At 40.3% G+C, this 20,626-nt stretch overlaps 1 protein-coding gene across 3 annotated transcripts in view; it reads right to left on the bottom strand.

Moving 5' to 3' along the window:
* grin2b (glutamate ionotropic receptor NMDA type subunit 2B) overlaps positions 1–20,626 on the bottom strand; it is a 170,923-nt gene that overhangs the window by 10,391 nt on the left and 139,906 nt on the right. For all 3 annotated transcript variants that reach the window (XM_005810901.3, XM_005810900.2, XM_023348900.1), the window contains 5 exons: positions 18,536–18,661; positions 14,267–14,496; positions 14,011–14,171; positions 12,528–12,715; positions 5,253–5,491 (listed from right to left, as the gene is read on the bottom strand). In XM_005810901.3, coding sequence (XP_005810958.1) covers positions 5,253–5,491; positions 12,528–12,715; positions 14,011–14,171; positions 14,267–14,496; positions 18,536–18,661 — 944 coding nt within the window. The remainder of the gene's footprint in view (positions 1–5,252; positions 5,492–12,527; positions 12,716–14,010; positions 14,172–14,266; positions 14,497–18,535; positions 18,662–20,626) is intronic.

Raw genomic sequence — 20,626 nt, 5'->3', positions numbered from 1 at the left:
TGGCGCCGCTGGCAGCAACACAATTCCTACTGTAAGACAAAGGCCACACTAAGGGGGAGACAAGCTGAGCCCCTCAGAGACAGAAAGACAAACGGCTCCATTTGCATTCAGTGATGTACGATACAATATTCAGATAAAAATGGATGTTGAGCAGAGGGCAAACCAGGCGTGACAGATGAGAACCATAAAGGAGCAGATCAATCGCTAAGACTGATTCTTCACAGGAGGTTGCTCTGGATAATGTAACGGCAGCTGGTCAAAACTCAGCTGATCTGCGGGATCAGAAGTCTTTTACAGTTTGGAGTCTTCTCCTCGAGACCCTCGTAGTTCTTCCACAGTTCACGCATTTCTGGTGATCTGGACTGCTGCAATGGCGCAGAAAAGGCTTTGTTCTAATATTTATTTTACAAGCAGTGATATTGCTTTCATTTCACAGTCTGTTAATAGCAAGAGTTGTTGGGAAAGTAGGTGAAGCAGGAGAGGCACTTGGAGGAGGAAGACAAAAACAAACCCGTTCACCTGGTTTGATGATATTTTTGGCTTTTTCTACACAGAAGCATCTCGTCCTGGTTACTGAATTTGTCACATTTTCCCTCAAAAAAGAAAAAAAGAAAAAAAAGTACTCAAATGTACTTTCTGGTCAATTTAATTTTTTCACATTTTGTTACTCTAACAAGAGTTACTAAAAACAAGAATTAAATTGGCCAAATTTCCAAATTCCTCTTAGATAAACCTGTTTTCTCAACATTGAACAGTAGCATCGATGCATAATTTTATTAGATATATTTTTATTGTTTTTGCCTCCAGCATTTCATTAGTTTAATCATTCAACTTTTTTAACTGTTACTAGCTTAGTGAGTTTGTTGAATAACATGTTTAACTGTAAGGTTGCATTTTCATTCTTGTCAAATTCCTGTATATTGTATTTATTCCCCAGACATGTAATATCCTGTTCAGATAACAGCACTGGACTTATTCCTTCATCTATTGTTATTTTAAAACCAAAACCTTAGCAGGTTATTTATAGTTATTCATAGTGAAACTAGACTCCTATAATGTTGAGGGTAACAAACTGTCTTCAAATGTCACCAAATTAGTAAGTAGAGTCCACTTGTGTGAATTTTAATCTTGGCATAAGTGCATTAAAGGCCTAAGAGGTGTTAGACAGCATTAGTGGCCATCTGGACAAGCTGCAAGTCAGAATACCCTAAAGTGGAAAACATTTTGGTGGCAGCCTCATGCTAACGAGGGGTTTTCTCAGCAAGGAAGTGGATCAGCGTTGATAAGGATTTAGCTAAATACGGGACAATCATACACTGCAAAAAAACACTAAATACTACTGAATATTTTTGTCAAGCTTTTAATGCAAACATCTCAGTACATTTGAAATAAGACAAGACTAACTTACAAGTAACTTTCCAGCAAGTTACAGAAGCTTGTTTTAAGGAAATACTTTGTTAATCTTGATTTTTAAAAAGTACCAGTTCCACTGGCATATTATCTCCATTTTCCATCATCGTCCACCATCGAAGAATGTCCTCATAAGACATTCTTCCCATGTTCTGAGTAAAATAATCTGTCAGTGGAACTAGAACTTTTCCATCAACATTAAAGACTTAAAACAAATCCTATGTCTCTAACTTAAAGTTACAGTACCTTTACGTTAGTTTTGTCTTATTTCAACTCTACAAAGATATTTTGACTAGGAACTACACCAAAAATACTTGGTAAGATTTTGTGTTTTTGCAGTGTAGAGGATAACACTGTTAGAAATAATTAAAAAGCAAAACCTTCATAACCTTCATACTAAAGCACAGATTTACCTTCCATCAGAACAATGATCTCCAACACACAGAATGAGATGAAACAGTTAAGATGAAACAATAATTATGTGTTAGAATGGTCCAGTCAAAGTCCTAATCCTGTTGAGAATCAGTGGCAAAACTTGAAAACTGAACATCCCATCCATATTTACCTAGACTGAAAGAAAGAAAGAAATTAGATGTGCAAATCTGGTAGAGCTACGCCCTAAAAGACTTGTAGCTGTAACTGCAGTGAACTACTGTGTGTCGGTTTATCACATGAAATCAAATAAAATTCCTGTTTGTGGCGATAACATGATGGGATAACAATAAATTAAGAAGTGGGAACACTTTTGCTCTACCTTTATCTCAGTATAACTCTCCTTCCATAACAGATAAAGAACACCATCAGCTCTATGATCATGGATATCACAGTTAGAGAGGAACAAAACTGTAGATTGTGTAGCACCTCCTAATTTATCACGGTCCAAACGTTGGCAATGTTTACGCTGCGACGCGCAAATGAACTTCCAAATAATTTGTTGCGCAGAGTGCAGCGATCAAAACCTCCGATACGTCTACAGTTCTGAAGTCATCACAGGCTTTTTAAATCAACACAACTCATTTGTCTGAGTGTTTTCAGGTGGGACCTGAAGGACCAGGCGAGTCTGAGGAGAGCCGCTCACGTGAGTGCGTGACTCACGGCAACCGTGACGGATATCATTTCTCACTGTGCCGGGCCTAAAAGTTAATTGCGCCAATAGCAATAAGCTTTATTAGATTAGGCTATGAAATTAAAGAAAACAGAATCTGTCTGAGGAGCAGAACAAGAGAGAGAGAGGAAAAGAAAGAAGAGAAAAAGGAAGAAATGGCTGCTGCTGAGGAGACAATGTTACAGTAAATGAGACATGGACGATATGATGCTTTGGACATCGGGTTGTGCTGAGATGATAGAGAGTCATAACTCCTGTTGATGTTTTCCTGCCCAGTGCTCTAAATGCAAATCACTTCTTTCTATGAGTGTCTGCCCAGAATATTTTCTCATATTGAATCATCTCACTGTAGTCGTGGACACGCGCAGCTCATTCATTTTACCAGGCTGCGGTACGGACGGGCGTAATTTCTGCCATTAAGGACGATCGCTGAATGTTCCACAAAGCTTAATTGGTCTCTGTTCCAGCCACCCATACAAATTGTAATGATGCAATAACAATAATAATAGAAAAGGAAAAAAAAAAAAACATAAGCGAGCGGCTCGGCTCTGAAAATGAGAAGTCAAATGGCGTTTGAGAGGCAAATGGAAATCAGGGTTTGCGCCACAGTTTTCATGAAAAATTCAATACTGTTCCAGATTCGGCTATCCCGGATCCCCGGTAACTTTATGATCGTTTTAAAATATAAATGACCAAATATTCACTGTGGATTTATGGCCGATACATCTGCTATAAGCAGACTCAAAGTATGGAAGAGAGACTGGAAGGAACCAAAAGAGTGCAGAAGGAACCGAGGACATCCAAATGGACAGAAAGATGCAATGACACAAGGAGGCAATGGAGGGAAGACACATGGAAAGAAAGAAGCAAAACAAAGAAACAAGAAAAAATGGAAGCTATGGAAAAATGGAGGATTCAACACAGGAAGGGTAGAAGGAAAAAAGTATGGATACAAGGAAGGAAGAAAAACGGTGAAAGGACAAAGAAATGTAAGACAGAAGAAGGAAAGAAAGAATGAATGAATCAACTTCAGAAGTAAATAAAGAGCGAAGGACAAAAGAACAGAACGATCCAACGAAACAAGGGAGGTTAAAAAGACAAAGAAGCCTGCAATCAAGAAGGAAGGAAGGACGCAAAAACGAAAGGAATGATGGACACAAGGGAGGTATATAAGGAGGAGGGAACATAAAGGATAAGTAGGTAAGAACAGAGGCAAATATGCATGAAAGAACAGACATATAAGGAAGGACAGAAGTGAGGACAACATTTTCTCAGCTAATAATGATCTGAAAGTACAAATACTTCATTTGTACTTGTACTTTTGTACATTTCAGACAAAAAACCCCCCAAAACAATAATGAAGCTCTGTATTATTCCAGACTGCCTAGGAGGACTGGTAAACGGACACGGTTACACACAAACACACATCAACAAAATAAAACGACCATTATGGAGATAGTAATGAAAGCTGGGCACTCAAGCATGATCAGAGAGCATGGAAACGATTTTAGCTTTGCTTTCTGGCTGCACAGCTCCGTCAAGGTAACGGCACACCGAATGGAGAGAGAAACAGAGAGAGGGAGAGAGAGAGAGGAAGAGCAGCAACATGTGGCTCCTCTGCTGTAAATTAGCCACGTGGTTCAGCCTGCACAGGTTCACCTTCAGAGGCATGCAGTGAATTACACCACAGCCAAGTCAAAACAATTGGGATGCAAATCCAACACCTTGAGGTGACTTTGGTCTCCCGGGACGCAGTAATCTACCCTCACTGGTTAAGAGGCTGATTTTTTTTTTTCTTCCTTGAGTGAATTATTGATTTCAGCTCAGCATTTTGTAAATGTTTACCTCATGGGCTCCAGGAACGCCTATGAATCACAAGAAAAACTAAAGAGGAGAGCTTGTTGTTTTCTGTAAGCGACGATTGGGAACGTCTGCCAACCTGTGGCCATCAGAAAATGGAAAATAAATACAATGCCTTAAAAAAAACCCATTTAATCTGTTTGTACTTTTCTACATTTGGTAACTGTAAAGGGAAAGGAAACAATTTTGTAAAAGGCAAAAAACAAAAATTGTATTGAATATATTCCAACTTTTTCTCAGTTAGGAAGTCTTTAGTGGCATGTCGGTCTGCAGAACCCATTTCAGACTGAACAAAGTGTCGGTGAACATCAATTTTCAAGGGTTGACAAAGATTCTTAACTGGATTTAAGCCTGCTCTTTGACTAGGCCATTCAATCATATGGATATACCTTAACTCTTCCAAATAAGGGTCAGTGGAACAAATTCAAGAATTATTTGCTACAGGAAATAGATGGTTGAAAAAATGCTTTTGAATTCAAAGTTTAATGTTTTAAAATGATTCTATCAGTGTCTTTAGTGCATGATATTTTATATGTAAGGACATGAATACTACTCAACTCGTCTGGACCATCTTACACTGTAAAAAAGAAAAAAAGTACATTTCTACAGTTAATCGCCGGCTGCTGTTGTTGCCAGAACTCCACCATAAAATCTGAGGTAAAACATTTATTTCTTTCTCATTTTCCTTCTTTCTTTCAGCGTTACATGGCACAGTCAGTTTTAAATTGTTTTTTAGCATACGAAATTTTCCTGTCACAATTTTACAGTTTATGGCCGTTAAATATGCAGTATTTTTTTTACAGTGTATATTCGGGATGTCGTGCAGTCCTCACTCCCGTTTGGCCCCCCAACCCCTTCTCCCTCTGTCGCCTCTCACCCTGCTGACGCTGAAGACGAAGCCGGGCTGGCCGGAGCAGACGCCCATGAAGCAGAAGCGCAGCTGCCAGTAGAACCAGTGCTCGCAGATGAAGGTGATGAGGGACAGAGCCATGGCGGCGCCCAGCATGTAGAAGACCCCGGCCATGTTGTCCACGTCCAGCTGGCTGGACATCACCTCGTTCTTCTCGTGGTGGCAGATCCCCGTCAGCCACAGGGACTCCAGCTCCTCCATCTCACCTGGAGGAGGGGGAATGACATTGTAGAGAGGGAATATTAGGGGAAGGACGAAGGCAGGGAGAAGGTGAGGACTGCAACAGATGGTATGACGGGGGAAGGAAGCGGGGAGAGATGGATGAGGGGGAGGCATAAGGAGTTGATGGAGCACTAAAACAGGCAGTAGAGGCGTACAATGAAAGGTTGGGAAGTGGTGGGAACGGACATAAAACACACAGCTGAGAGGATGGATGCGACGTAAAGAATTGGCGTGGGACGGCTTGAGACGTGGAAGTGATGACGCAGCAGATGAAACGAGGGTTTAATAAACGGTTCGAGGATTTGCGAGGGACGAGGGCAGCGGCCTTCACAGCAAGACCAGCCAGTAGAAACACACACACACACACACACAGTCGCATGTCGATGACATCAAACGGTTCGGTCCCAGCATATGTTCGCAGGTGCGTATGACGCCGCTCCGTCAGCTCGCGGTCCCGTTTGTGGGTCACCTTCTGTTTCATCACAAGCTGCTCTCAATCAGAGCCGAGAGAGGCATGGCGGGAATCGCTTAATTAATCATACAGTCAGCGGCGGTGGCTGCACCGTCAGGAGAAAGCAGAGATATAGAAAACGCACGGCACACCTCCTCTGTGGATCTGTCGACGAATTAGGCAATTAGAGATTACATTTGTTTTAATTTTCTCATTTTGAAAGTGTGGTTATGTTTAAAAATATGGATTTCTGCTTTTAAGTGGAGCTGGAAGTAAGTCGAGATGCAGGAAGTATAAAAAGGAAGCTGTGCATTCGATGCTTCACATCTTGTAAATAAAGAGTCAGAGGGAAACAGGACGTTCGGTGATATGGTGTGAAAACCTCTCTCTCTTTTTCACTGATAAAACCTAAGAGATGTTTTGAACAGTAGGATAAAAGGTGATATGCATCAAGTGAGGTAGTTTCTTTGAATGCAGAGAGATTTAACTGGGGACAGTGGGCAGTGGGAGGAATAGAGGAAAAAACTTTAGTCTCTCAAGAGTGAGAGTTAGCAACCCTGATTCGGTCGCGTAACAAGATTTTGTAGCAAAGGATTTCATGATATTAAAAAAGTAAACTAGTCTGTCTTGTGTATCGAAATAAGAAAGTTCTTGACCTGCTCTGATGGTAAGAACAGTTCTCCAAATGCAATTTATTTGTGTGAATTACCAAGGCTAGCTAACAACGTCGAAGTCAGTATGGGATTTGTACCGTAATTTCCGCACTACGAGCCGCTACTGTGAACACTGCGATGTGAGTAATGTACGAGTTTATACCAAAAAGGCTGGAGTGACCAGAAGGACGGCACAAGTTAAAGGACAAATTCACCACCAGATGTAGACTGGCATCAGTCTTTTTTTGTTAAATACTGACACTGATCAAACTTGAACTACAGAGTATTTAAAGCTTCAGACTAAGCCTGCTGCAATAAATCAATTAATCGCGTGACAAATTAAAATGCGCTCGGTAATTTCCATTTGTGTGGCTGTTCATTTTTCTCGTGTCTCTCTCTCTCTTTCTACCAAAGACTGGATGACAAAAGTCTTAAGTCTGGTCCATTGGTCTTCACAAGCTCCTTTTTGAAAGGCATTTCTGTTCACAGAAACTTCATAATTCATTTGATGCATTAAATGTCTTCCACTTCCAGTGTTAAATGTTCGTTAGAAATTCAAGTTTATTGATCTTTGACACGTGTACTTGCATTATTATTCCACTACCTTTGAATCACTTGAAAATGGTCTCAAAACAACAATATTATTATTTATATATAATGTATCGTCCAGCAGAATTTGTTGTCATGACTGGCCTATTTCAAGCTGATCAAACCTTTTTCCGATGAGAACATAAAGAGAATCTCCAACAATAATTTGTGGCAGAATCACTTCAGATTTAGACAAGCATAATAAAAACACTCAGTGAGCAGGTTAAACTTTTTTGAGAGCTTCTGATTTTATGCAGCAAGTCTTGGTTGATCAGAAAAAGGTCAAGCCACGTGAAAATTTTCTATTTTATAGAAAAAAAACTGGAATTAAATGTGTGGTTTCTGTTTTTGTAGGACAGCTCTTGTATATACGTTTTGCCCCTGCCTGCGTCAAACAACCCACACACTCCCTCCACAGCGAACCACGGGGCTTTCCGCGTGAGCCGGATCCCTTTCTAGGCCACTAGGAGCCGAGTGGACGGCAAGGCGTGGCAAAGTGACATTGAAATCCTCAGAGGTTGTGAGATAGGGGCCACTCGGTTCCTGCAGTGGCACGGGATGGAGGGGAGTGTTACAGCGAGCCGACCCATATTCACGTACAAACATACACAAGCAACTCTGAAAGTTGGGACGAATGTAGCCAGATCAGAAACTGCTGGTACTGGTGATCGATAAGTAAGAATCGATAAATGGAGAAAACTTATTAGACTCTTAGGATGGAGGCTGACGAAAATAATCATCTCTCTTAAATACGCAGAATCTCGACACTTTCTCACTCGTTTCACACGCATCGGCTCATTTTCAGAGGGCTGACCCATATTCACATGTGCGCGCCTTCACACATGCACTCTCACACAGCACCCAGTGTCGAAATACACCAGGAGCTATGCTGGCACCCCTAACTGGGACACAATGAAGCGGGCCTCCGGACGGCCCTCGTTTCAGGAGGCTCACAATGTGCTGGAGCACGTCCAGCCGAGTTGGCTCCGAGACGCGAGAAAACCTCCAGACACATTAAACTTCTCTTACATTTTCCGTTCTGCGTTTAATTGCGTATCAAAAAAGGTCAGCCTGATTATACAGCGGGTGCAGCTGCTGAGTTTGGCATGGGCTGGCTTTCAGTACGACAAGGATTGAAAGATGTTTCAAATCAACTTAAATGGGCAGTATAATGTAAAAATCGACTTCTTTGACCTTTACATCATGTTGTAATGTTATTCCCTCATCAAAAACATACCAGGAGTTTTGCTTTGGTTCTTTCATGCATGTTTGAGAAATCCTTTAATCTCCATGGCAACCATTCGACTGTCCAAAACGCTTGGTTGGACCTAGCTCCACCTTCGAGAGCCAGTTCCTCCTTGGGCCAGTTTCCATGCTTCCACCTCTCCCCTTGACTTCCCCCACTCGGCTCCTTCAGACTAGCCAGCAGCAATTAGCAACCACCTGGTGGAGCTGCGCATCAGCTGAGCTCATTATACGAGCTGCTTCTCAGTGCAAAGCTGGTAAAAACGTTGAAGGGTTAATAGAGGTGATGACTTCCTGTAGGCGGAGCTTCAGAAAGGGCAGGAGTTTCTTAAAGACACAGAGGCCCAATTTCAAGGCGTTTAATTACAAAGTCAAATTTCTTTTAAGCCATATTTGATTCATACAGCATTTTTGTAACAACTGAAGTTACCATAGTTACTTGATTGTGCTGTAAAATGATACTATATGCCTGGAAAACACATAATACTGCAATTTAAGAATGTCTGTCAGACCGTTCCTACTGTTTGAACTCTTTTTAATGAGATGTCAGAAAAGGCAACAGATTAAACAGAGTTTTCTCCAGATGTTCAAACCTTGGAGTAGATGGATGCAGTGCTGCCCCCGCCCCACCTGTAGCTGCGTAAACATAGTCACTGGCTGAAAGAAGATTCCCCAACACTTTTACTCTCTGTTTTAAAGGTGCAACAACAATGGTGTTTTTTGTGTGTTGTTTTTAGATAAATACAACAATGAAACATCAGCTTTTTCCTATCTGGATAAGTTAACCTCTGAGGAAGCAGAATACAAAACCTGTATTAATATTCTCAAGATAAAATACTTAAAAATTTCTTCTTCTTTTATTTCTAGGCAAACTATATTTAAATCAGTACATCAGTGCCCCTTTGACTCTGTTTTAAAAATGTATAAAATAGAAAGCTCTGGTTTAAATAACTTAAAACAGGTTGAACATGCATGTGGACTTATTGAGGAGGCTTGTTTTTAAGCTGATACTGGCTTTTAGACTCCCAGAGCAAAAAGGGGAAACGCATACTGGGAGAACTGGTTCACCTGGCCAATCGACACAGAAATTCTATTTCATATAAAGAGCCGTTATTATAAAAAGTTTGTTGAAATTTAATCGATGAAAAGCAGAAAAATGCCAAATATTTGGCCTAAAAAGCACAAGAGAACAACAAAGATTGCTGAGAATTTTATCAAACAAATGATTTAAACTTAAATATACAATAGTAACATAAAATACGTACATGTGCAGTAATATTTTACTAGCACTTTGTGGTACAGACCTTCTGTATGAAAATGATTAGCTGTACTCTACCGCTTCAATCTGCACAAAGAGCGGCTTTCAGACGACATTTAATCGCCACTTGTAGACACCCAATCATGCTCAAGTTGGAGCTGGAATAAAGCAGCGTTTCAAAAGCAGAAACCCTGGAGAGTTTGGGCAAAGTCTTATGAAAGCCAAGTGCGATCATAAAGCCGAGGATCCCCACAGCGGAGCTAAATCACAGGTTGCATTAAAGCTCGGCCTTATCTTTCCTTGTCTGAATCTACTTTACATTTAAGTCGCAAAGCCAATCAGAGACCAGTTCCTTAGAAAAGCCAGATTTCTTTTCTCATACATGCTAATCAGATGGATAACGGCTTAAAACACGATAACTTATTGTCCTGGAAACGGCGTTGTTGCACCCTTAAGGCACTGTACTTTATAGAAATACAGCAGCAAATTCAGACATGGAGACAAAAAATAAAGAGAACTAAAGTGTGTTGAAAATAAACTTTAGTTTTATGTATCTGTCCCCTACAGGTTTAAAGGGAAAGCAGCTCAAACCGTTTTCCTGTCTGAAGCACGGATTGATGTGAGCATAGTGAACAAAACTTCTTATCTTTGAAACCTCAGAGGACTTTCTGTGACATTCTCCGACTTCTTTTTTTCTTATAGAAAACGCAACAACAATGGAGAATTAAAATACGCATCTGAAGATGATTGGAAATATATATATAAAAACCCAAATTATCTGTACACAGTTGTCCATCCTTAAAGGTCTAGGCATGGGTAGCTGCCAGTAGACATGACAGGCTGACATTTGTTGATTAGCTGCTGAATGGAGCAACAGCGTGAATGCAGATACGTTAAAGAGATAGCACACGGACAAGAGCAGTCAGCTTGATTAAAGTTGAAAGAATCTGGATTTTTATCGACAGGGGAGTTGAGCTATAAAAGTTGAGAAAAACTAGAAGATATTTTTTCAGCTCTAAGCCTTAAAAACAAGAGTTTCACTCATCAATCTGGCTTCAACTGAGTCAACTTTAGTCTCTTCGTCGTTTCGTTGCATGTCGTCTGCTTGAAGAACCTTACACCCCAGTTTCTCTCTATATAGACTCTACAAATTATTATTTTACTGTCAGTAAAATTATTATTAGAAAATTAGTATTTGTAATAATAATTACAAATTATTATTTTACTGTCAGCTGAAGACAAGAGGCAACAGCAATAGCAAAATAATGCTTCCACATCCCCTTCCTTCACATTTAAAAATGTAGGATACTTAGTTTAGTCATCAAATATATATTTCTGGACATGTCGAAAAATTTCGCCCCATGAGCGCCACAGCTCTGGTATCTCATGGTGCGCATATACATCACTGCTGCAGAAACAAAGCAGCTATGAGTCACATAATCCAGCGGCGGCCCAACAATAACATCACTTAATCTTACTCTGCGCTACGCAGATGCCTCCTCGGACGGTTGAAACTGAAAGAGCAACTTAAGGCACGCCTTACTTGGATTTATTCAGTTGTCAAATGGGGTCACGTAAAGTTCATTTAAGCTTCATTCCCAGTTGAAGAAAACAATAAAACCTTACAAAAAGCAACACACCCGGTCATGGCGCAGCAGAATGCTGTGAACTCCATCTCACTTCTCTCAGTATAAACAATATTAAAAGTGATGCCCATACTTTAAAGACAGGACTCTATGTTCGATAAATCTAATTCATGCTCTCACGTTCAGACTCAACTAACAAGGGTTTTTCAAAATGGCAGCATGTACGACACAATAGAAAACAGTGTGACAGCAGCTTTACAATTCTTAACAGAACTTTAAGTTTTTGACCACTGTGATATTTTGAGTTTTCAAGTGTTTTGCTTGACAAACAGAAACAGAGCTATTTTTGTCTCTCTCCTGGATGAGATATCGTCTTAGATCAGATATTTTCTCTGAATCTTTCACCAGAGATTGACAGCTGTAAGGCTCCTGACTTCAAACAGTCATGGCGTCCTTTCAGAGCCGAGCTCTGTTTAGTTTTAGCTAAATGGATCAAAATCAATTTGATGAAATGTCAACTCTTTTGGAGGCAGCATTTTCGATCACACTGGCAAAAGCAAAATGTAGAAGGATCCAGTGTTGTTGCTTTAAAAGGTGATGCAGATGTTCCAGTATTTTTTTGTCAACCCGAATATTGCCTGTATGTCTTCTGCTGTATACCTCTGCTACTTTCTGCCATCTACCTCCTTCAACTTCTTTTAAATCTGATTAATACAATTATCAGATGAGTAGGAGCTAGCTTACGCATGCAATGGTTAGCATGGAGCAGAGAAACAGCAATGCGTGGTTCATTATTGTTCTGCTTTTTGCATTTTTCTTTGCAAGAAGACCATTTAAAATGATCTTCTTAGTGACTTTAAACACCTTTCTTTATTGATGTTAGCAAATTTATCCCAAGAATAGATTTGCGGCCAACTTGTCAATATGCTCTTTTTCCAATTTCTTCCTCCATCAAGCTTTACTTCAGCAGTGTCTTCATGCCCCCAGCTACAAGCAATTCCCCTTACGAGGACAGTGTTATCAGTGTTAAAACAGATAACAAGTTGGCTTCATCCTTTCCCGCTCGCGTCAAGGTCGTTGAGAATTTGTGATCAGTTAAAATACGGTCGCATATCTGATGCATTCGCACGCTACTAAACCGCTAATCACATCAGTGCAGGCTTCCCGCGCGATGGAGTTGCAGGGAGCGCTAAGCATCTATGAATAAAAACGGTGCGGGAAGCGGCGAGCTGCGCTCACCGTCGCCGAAAAGCTGCAGGATGGCCAGGTCCACGTGTCTCTTCCACCCAGACTCCTTCTGGATGGCGATGCCGTATCCCGTGGTGGCGAAGATGTAGCCGCTGCCTATGGTCACCAGCTTGCAGCCCTCGTCCCTGCCAGCCATGTAGTTCAGGACGGCGGCGTCGTAAATGAAAGCATCCAGTTTGCTGAGGAAGGAGGGGAAAGAGACAGAGAGAACGGCAGGGAGAGAGACAGATAGGTTGCAATTAATTAGCACTTAGAAGTCAGACAGCTACAGCTACAACACTCCAATTAACCTGCTAAATAGCACTAAGCCGCCGATAAGAGTAATAGACTTTCACTTGGTTTTGCCAGTGGCTGAGGCTGGCACGCAGGCTGGCGAAAAGGAACGCGCGGAGGAAACTGAAGAGGGGGACTGAAGGTATTATTAAGGTCATATTACAGTCCTATTCACGTTTAGACTCAGTAGCAAAGAAAATTATTTTTTTGTTATTTCTACTGTTTGGCAATGAGCTTCTTGTTTCTTGCGTTTTTTGAGAGTTCACAAAAAAACTAATACATGTTAATTCAGGCAAAGTGTTGAAAAAAGATCTTTTAAAAACGCAACAAATGTTGGTTTTCAACGCCATTCGGTAATTCATATTTCCATTGCATCATTATGTTGTAAGTACAGTCTGCCCTCATCCAGTCCTTCACATATAGTTCACTTCTCTTCTATTCCGTATATTCATATATTTTACTGTGGTAAAAAATTGCTGCTCTCTGTCAAAAAAATTTTCTTAAATGGCAGAAAATGCAATTTTTCTCTAATAAGATTCAGATTTCTGTAAGTGTGCCGTAATTTAAAATCAAGACACTTTCGTCCCTCTCTTCTGAGCCTAGATACTGAGATCAAGCTGGTGAAGACTCACATCAGCATGTCAAATGCTTGAAGTGGCTCCAACAGCATTGCAGTCTGACTTACTTTCTCTTCAACATAATTCATTTAATTTAACCACTTCACAGCAGTTATAGATTTTGTGTAAGGTGTTAAACTTTCAACTCCAGGTGGTAAAGCGATCATCAAGCACACAAAGAAAAGCAAAACAATAAATTGAGAAAAATATTTTATAAACATGGCAGGACTTGATGTTGAACTTTTCTTTTTGATTTATTTTTCTTCTAAGAAAAATGCTTAAAAATGGGTTTTGAACGCAGCTACACACACCAAAATAAGCGGAAAGTTAAGAAACAGAAAGTCGGCATGGCGACAACCTGAACCTCAAACTTTCACAAAGACAGTTCCCTCTCCAGGAAAATATTCAGCAACTTCCCCTCTAAAAAAAGTAAGATTCATCAAACGTCTCTCAGCTTACCCAATTCATTGGAACTTCAAATTAATGGTGAACAAAAACTTCTGGGAGAACTGGCCTGATCTCTGCTGGGAACAATGCTTTTCAATCTGGTTGTAAACATGTCTAAACCATGTCGAGGTCTTTACCCGGCCTTCAGACTCTGCAGAGCTTCGTTGACATTCCTCTGATGGAACGCGGTCATGTAGGTGTGCATCTCTGGATAGTTGTTCCTGATGTTTCTCTCCGTGCTCCCGTTCGGGACCGTGCCAAACCGGAACGGAGGAGAGAATTTATTGGGACTCTGGAACTAATTACAGGAAAAGAAATGAAAAAAATCTTCACAGCTTTTTTTTTTTAAGTGATACAACAGGACCGCTCTAGGTTAGAAACCCTCAACCTTACCTTCTTGTCCGAGAGACCCGTGACTTGATCCACATATTCCTCTTGGATCATGAAAGCAGCCAGGTTGGCAGTGTACGAGGCCAGGAAAATGACAGCGAAGAAGGCCCACACTGACACCATGATTTTACTGGTGGTGCCTTTGGGGTTCTGGACTGGCACGGAGTTGTTGAAGACGAGACCCCAAAGCAGCCAGATGGCCTTACCGATGGTGAAAGACGGGCCGTGAGGCTCTGAAAGAGACAGGCAAGGTTTGTTAAAAAAATGTAACATTTGGATGACTTTCTGAACCAGTGGCTTATAAAATAATTTACAATTGTTTTCGTTTTCATTTTGCTGTTACAATTTAAAAATGAATGTTTCTTAGGGGAGAGAGGGGAATTAAAATGATCGATCAACAAGGAGACACAAGATTGTGGGGGCTTTCATTTTTATATCTGTTGTAACTCACATTATCCAGCAAAGTCTTTACTATGATTCAAGTAAATAAACTCCAGTACAAGCTTTCGCCTTCAGAACTCTGTTAAGTTTTAAAAAGACTCCACCTGAATGATCGAAGATTAAAAGTGATATATGTGGAAGGAAACTGCACGATTTTGATCACCTTCCAGCAGAATGATGACCCTTAAATGGCAGAGAGCGACAACAAAAGGTTTAAATCCATGCCAATTCCTGAGTTAGAGTGGCCTAGTTAAAGTTCAGACCATAATCTAAATGAAAACGTGTCAAAATCTGAAAATTACAATTGGGCTTTATCGTATTGTTTGCCGTGATACATTTTTTAACATGATAAGCTTGTGATTTATCGTTGACGCATAAATTCCAATTAATGATGTTTGAAAAAAACCCTAAAACTGTTTTGTCTGGATTATTTTTACTATTTTTCTCCACTGTTTGTACAACAATGGTGCATCAATACATATCAATAAATTTAAAAATATAATTAAATGTAGTTTCCTTGAGTGTTTTAGTGATACAAAACACACTTCTTTATGTGATTGGTGTCCTAAAGAAGCGTATCACAAATGGGAATGTTTTTAAGAGCAATATTTGTGTCACAACCAAACAATTATCATAAAAAAACAACAAATAAATAGTTATTATTGTCACTTATCATTATCACAATATACTACCACAAAACATGGTGATAAAACTTTTAAGTCCATATCACCAACCTCTGGTTCAGGTTCCTTCAGTTTGATTTTGTGAAGAAAAACAGTCAGAAATGTGGAAAACTGACAGAAAAAAACGCAGAAAACTTGCATCTGCACCTTTTAGTATTTTTTTGAAAATAAAAACAAAACCGTGTGTTATTTCGCTTCCACTTCAGACTTGTCACACAAAATCCAATAAATCCATCAGACTTTGTGGCTGCACCATGACAAACAGGGAAAAGACGTTTTCTCATCGCTTCACTTCATTCATATAAGTAGCACAAATCACACCTTAATGAAATTGTTCACTTTGTCTGTGAGCTGCTATTATACTGCAATAAGCGATCGCTGTGTTTTTTTGTTTTTTTAATGTTTGTGTGGGTGTGTGTGAGCAGCAAGGGGTGAGTGTGCGAGTGTGTGGGTGTGTGTTTTGTTGCAAAGTGCTTTTATTTTTTTATGTTCTTGGACAAACTGGCTTCATACGGCGCCAAACGTTCCTCTGTTAAGTCTGCCAGCCGGAGAGCTGCCTAAACGCACCCAGCAAAGTCTTCACAACTCGCCGATGTACTCATTGATACATTATTACGTCAGGTCCTTTGACAGCAAACTTCGATCTGCACTCTTCATGACACCAAACTCCCACGACGCAACAAAAAAATAAAAAACAACACACACACAAAACGAAACACAAGGAGTCCTAGGAAAGAGAACAGGGCTGTGGGGAGAAGTTCATCTTCTCCAGCAGATGATGAAGGATGAGAGGGATAAAAAAAAGATAACCACTGTCTATATATAGACACATCAGAGATAGACTAGAGGGAGATTGATTTTCCTCTTCTTTTTTTTGTCTCTCATCTGTTCAGATGGTAAGATCTAAGACGAAACTAGCCTCATGGTGTCATGTTTTTTTCGTTTGTTTTTTTTTGGAAATATGGAAATTTATGCAAATGGCCGGTCCAGTGTGAAGGGAACCAGCGGCAGAGTTCTGCTGAAACCAGTGTTTAGATCCATATGATGAAAAGAGAGCAGAGAAGTGAGGAGGAGGAGGAGGAGGAGGAGGAGGAGGAGGAGAAGGAGGACGAAGAGGAGGAGGATGTAAGAATAAAGGCATTGGGTCAGTGAGAACGGCTGGTTTGCGTGCGGGGGCAGTGTGTTTCTGTGCCTGTCAGTCTTTGTGCGCGGCTAACACACACACACACACACAGAGTTTGCGTTTGTGTTGTTGCAGAGAAGAGGAGCATCGTCTGCGAAGCATCTGTACTATCGCTGGGAGAAAATGGCTAGTTGGAGCGTTACTCATCTAAACCTCTTTGTTTAATGAGGTTTAAACTGTCATTTTCTCCGCATTCACTCCAAATTTCTGTTGTTTTTTTTTTTTGTTTACTATTTTCCTCCCCCTCCTTTAAAAGTTGATTGACATCTTGAGTTAAATATTAGCATGTTTGTTTGTTTTTCAGGAAACTTGCAAAAACCCAGAAAGGCCTGGGAAACCAAACAGTCCATCCCTGCAGATGCCTAAAATCTGCATTTCACCTCAGTTCCCCTGAGTTCACACTTTTTTCTTTAATTACAGCTGCAGGTCGTTTGAGGTACGTCTCTGCCAGTCTTATACGTCTAGATAATATTTTATCCTCTTTTCTTCTTCAAGCTCAGTCTGAGTGAACAGGGAGTGTCAGTGAACGTCGATTTTAACGTCTTATCACAGATTTCTCAATTGGATTACGTCTAGACCAGAGGTCTGTACTCTCCACCATCCAAAGTGACTATTTTTACCTTCTCTCCTGCTAAATACATTTTGCCTGGAGCCACAAAGTCTACACAACAATTTTGAATGAGGCAAGCCTATTAAGTTTTCAAATATCCATTACTAGAGAGCTGAACGATATTCTCAAAACCGATATGCGTTAATTCAGGAGAATATCATGAAAACGATGCAATAGAATTTACAGTGTTAATGTCTTTCTAGTAATCAGGGGTGAAGGGGTATTCATAAAAAAAATAGCAAGGAAGAGGGAAAAGACGGAAGTAGGTCAGTTCTGCTAGCTTGACTTTGACAAGTCAAGTTGTAACATGGAGATGTGCAGCAGAATTTGACGTGTTTTGTTTCAGTAAAAAATTAAAATTAAAAACCGGCCTACACACCAACAAATCATCAGTAGAGCAGGTGTTGAAATTAGCTAACCAACCACTGGTGTGGTAGCTAGTAGCTAATAGCAGCAGTAGCTAAGGTACCACAGCGATCGCTTCTTAATAATCTCAACATAAACATCAAGCCTGAAAACATAATAATGTAACGGACTGAAAGTTCTGTTCGTTGTGTGGGAAATATTTGTGTTTTTTGGTGTTGGATCCTGATGCATTAGTGGCGTTGTCGTCAGTTGCTATGGTAGCGAGTCTGTGTGTAGAGTAGCAGACACAGAGAGCAAGAATATGAGTGGTTGTTCTTCTATGGTTGTTCTGCGTTATTTTCCCCTTTGCTAAATTAATAACACCTACATCTCCAGGTTTCATTTAGTTAATGGAGTTGTTCTACTGCGACAGCGCGGATATGGATGGGAGGTAAAAGAATCGTCTTTTTGCCCAGCATGCAAAACATGCAACATGTCTGTAGAAATCATTTGGCCATGTGTAATTCCATTTAGTTTGCATTATTCAATGTTATTTGAAATATATATATGTAAAGAGAGAGATAGAGAGAGAGAGAGAGAGAGAGATACACATTTTTTTTCTCCTGTTAGGTTAGTGCTCTTGGGGACCCCCTGGTGGTGTGGAGGCCCTTAACTTGCATATTTGCCTTTGGCCGGCTATGGTTTTGTGCACGTTTGTGTGTGTGTGTGTTTGTTTGTAATACCATGTGGGGACCATTTTTCCGACACATACTACGTTGTGGTTGACCCACTGCTCCTTGTGGAGACCAAAGCCTGGTCCCCACAAGGGGAAACACTGTTTTTGGGTCAAGGGTTAGATTTAGGACTAAGATGTGAATTGAGTTTTGGTTAGGGTTAGGTATGTCATGAGTAGGGTATGGGTAAGGTTTAGGCTGTAGAAATTAATGGAAGTCAATGGAAAGTCCCCACAAAGATAGTCACGCGGGTGTGTATGTGTGGGGAACTCTCACCTCTGCCATCAGCCAGACAGCGGTTGTAGCCCACAGGGCTGATGTACTCGAACACGAACACAGCCACTGCTGACACCAGCAGCAGCATCACGAACATCATCACCCACACATCTGCACTAAAGGGCTCTGAAAGGGTGCAGAGGACGAGGAAGATGAAGGAGGAAGACGAGGGATTGATAAAAGAAGGAAGCATGGTTGGAAAGAGATGCAGCAGAAAGAATATTTCAGAAAGGAGTCGTAAGGAGGCGGGAGGTGGTGAAGAAAGGAGGAACATCAGGAGGGAGGAAAAGTTTCCCTTGAGCAAGGGCAGCAGAGAGAAAGAGAAAATGAAGCGAGAGAGAGATATGCAAATGCCGGGTGTCATATTGAAAAGAGGAAGGGAGCGTCAGAGAAATTGAGTAGGAGTGGGAAACATAAGAGGGCAAAGAGAAAGAGAGAGAAAGGAGCAGTTAGCTGAATTATCATGCAGCTTAGAACACCTTGTCAGGGAAAGTTTACTGAAACTTATTTTAATGCATTTCCACCTGCTAGATCACTTTTAATTCCTTCAGTTTATGAAGGAGGAGAAGTAAACAAAAACACTTAGATCTAACTAAAACACCTGCTAAACTCACTCAAGAGAACAACGTCTAATTAAAAGGGCCTTTTGTTCTGAATGAACCAAAGGGCGGTCCGAAGACTTTAACAAAAACAATGGAACCAAACCAGCTAGAGGGGAAACTCAGACCAAACATGGAGAAGCAGCATTCAGCTTCTACGCACCACAGATCTGGAACAAACTTCCAGAAAACTGCAAAGCAGCTGAAACACTGAGTTCCTTTAAACCAGGGCTAAAGGCCCACCTGTGTAGAATGGTCCTTGAACCATAATAAATGAAACACTGACAAGCATATTTGACGTGTAGCAAAAATTACATTTTGTCAAGCGCCATCATCAAAATCATCAGATTTTGATGATGGCGCTTGACAAAATGTAATTTTTGCTACTGGTTTCTGAAATTGGTGACTGTATCATGTTTTTATGACTTTTTATTTTTACATTTTTTGATATAAAGCACTTTGAACTGCCTTGTTGCTGAAATCTACCATACAAATGAAATTGATTGATTGATTGATTGATTGATTGATTGATTGATTGATTGATTGATTGATTGATTGATTGATTGATTGATTGATTGATTGATTGACAGTAGCTGTGACCTAGTTCATGCTTGAACTATGGGTATAATACATCGCAATATAACATATCAGGGAAAAATCTAGCGCTACCAAATTGCAATATCAATGTGTGAAACATAATAATGGCAATCGCATCCTTGAATGCAATACTTGGTATGTTATTATATTAATACGCAATCAAGTCAGTAATATATGTGACCAGTTAGATTGACTCTCACAGAGTCTCTGTGAGAGACTGAGAAAAGACTGAGAAAAACTTTGATAATTTGCAACACACATTGTCATTTTAGTATTTAATTGTCATTTTAGTATTTAACAATAACATAATGATTTTAACTTCTCCTATAATGGTGTGACAAGAGCAGATAAGCATAATTATTTCCTTATCTTTAAAAGAGACTTTTCCAAATTTCCAACAATCAGGCAGAACATGGCTGAATTATGGCGAATTTGGTAAGTTCATAGACTGTAAAAGGGTAACATGAATATAAACTATCAAACGTAAGTGCTAGCTATTAGATAATTTAGAGAAGCAATGATGTGCTGTGTATTCATCAACTACCACATCTCACTAAGTCATTGAATTATTTTTTTCAAATTTCCAGGAAGCCACGTAGGATAGTCAAATGAATCTCATCTAACTTAAACAAAACATCTAACATTGCTGCCAAAGTACTGCCAGTTGCATTCTTGGATAAAGACAGTTTTTATATTTGCTTTTGCACATCGGTAACAACCTTTCCATATCCTGCATCTATTTTCAGCATCAGTTGCACATCCTGGTTGTCGATGGCCTGTGTGCCGTGTGTTTCTGATGTATCCATCCACCAATCGAGCCTTTTCAAATGGTGCAATTACTTCCTCAGCATGCCATCGAGCTCAGCATATGCCTGGTAATGAACCACTCATTTGA

Source organism: Xiphophorus maculatus, chromosome 16 (assembly GCF_002775205.1).
Source record: "Xiphophorus maculatus strain JP 163 A chromosome 16, X_maculatus-5.0-male, whole genome shotgun sequence".
In the NCBI taxonomy this organism is placed as follows: Eukaryota; Metazoa; Chordata; class Actinopteri; order Cyprinodontiformes; family Poeciliidae; genus Xiphophorus; species Xiphophorus maculatus.
This window is presented reverse-complemented; position numbering and strand designations above follow the sequence as displayed.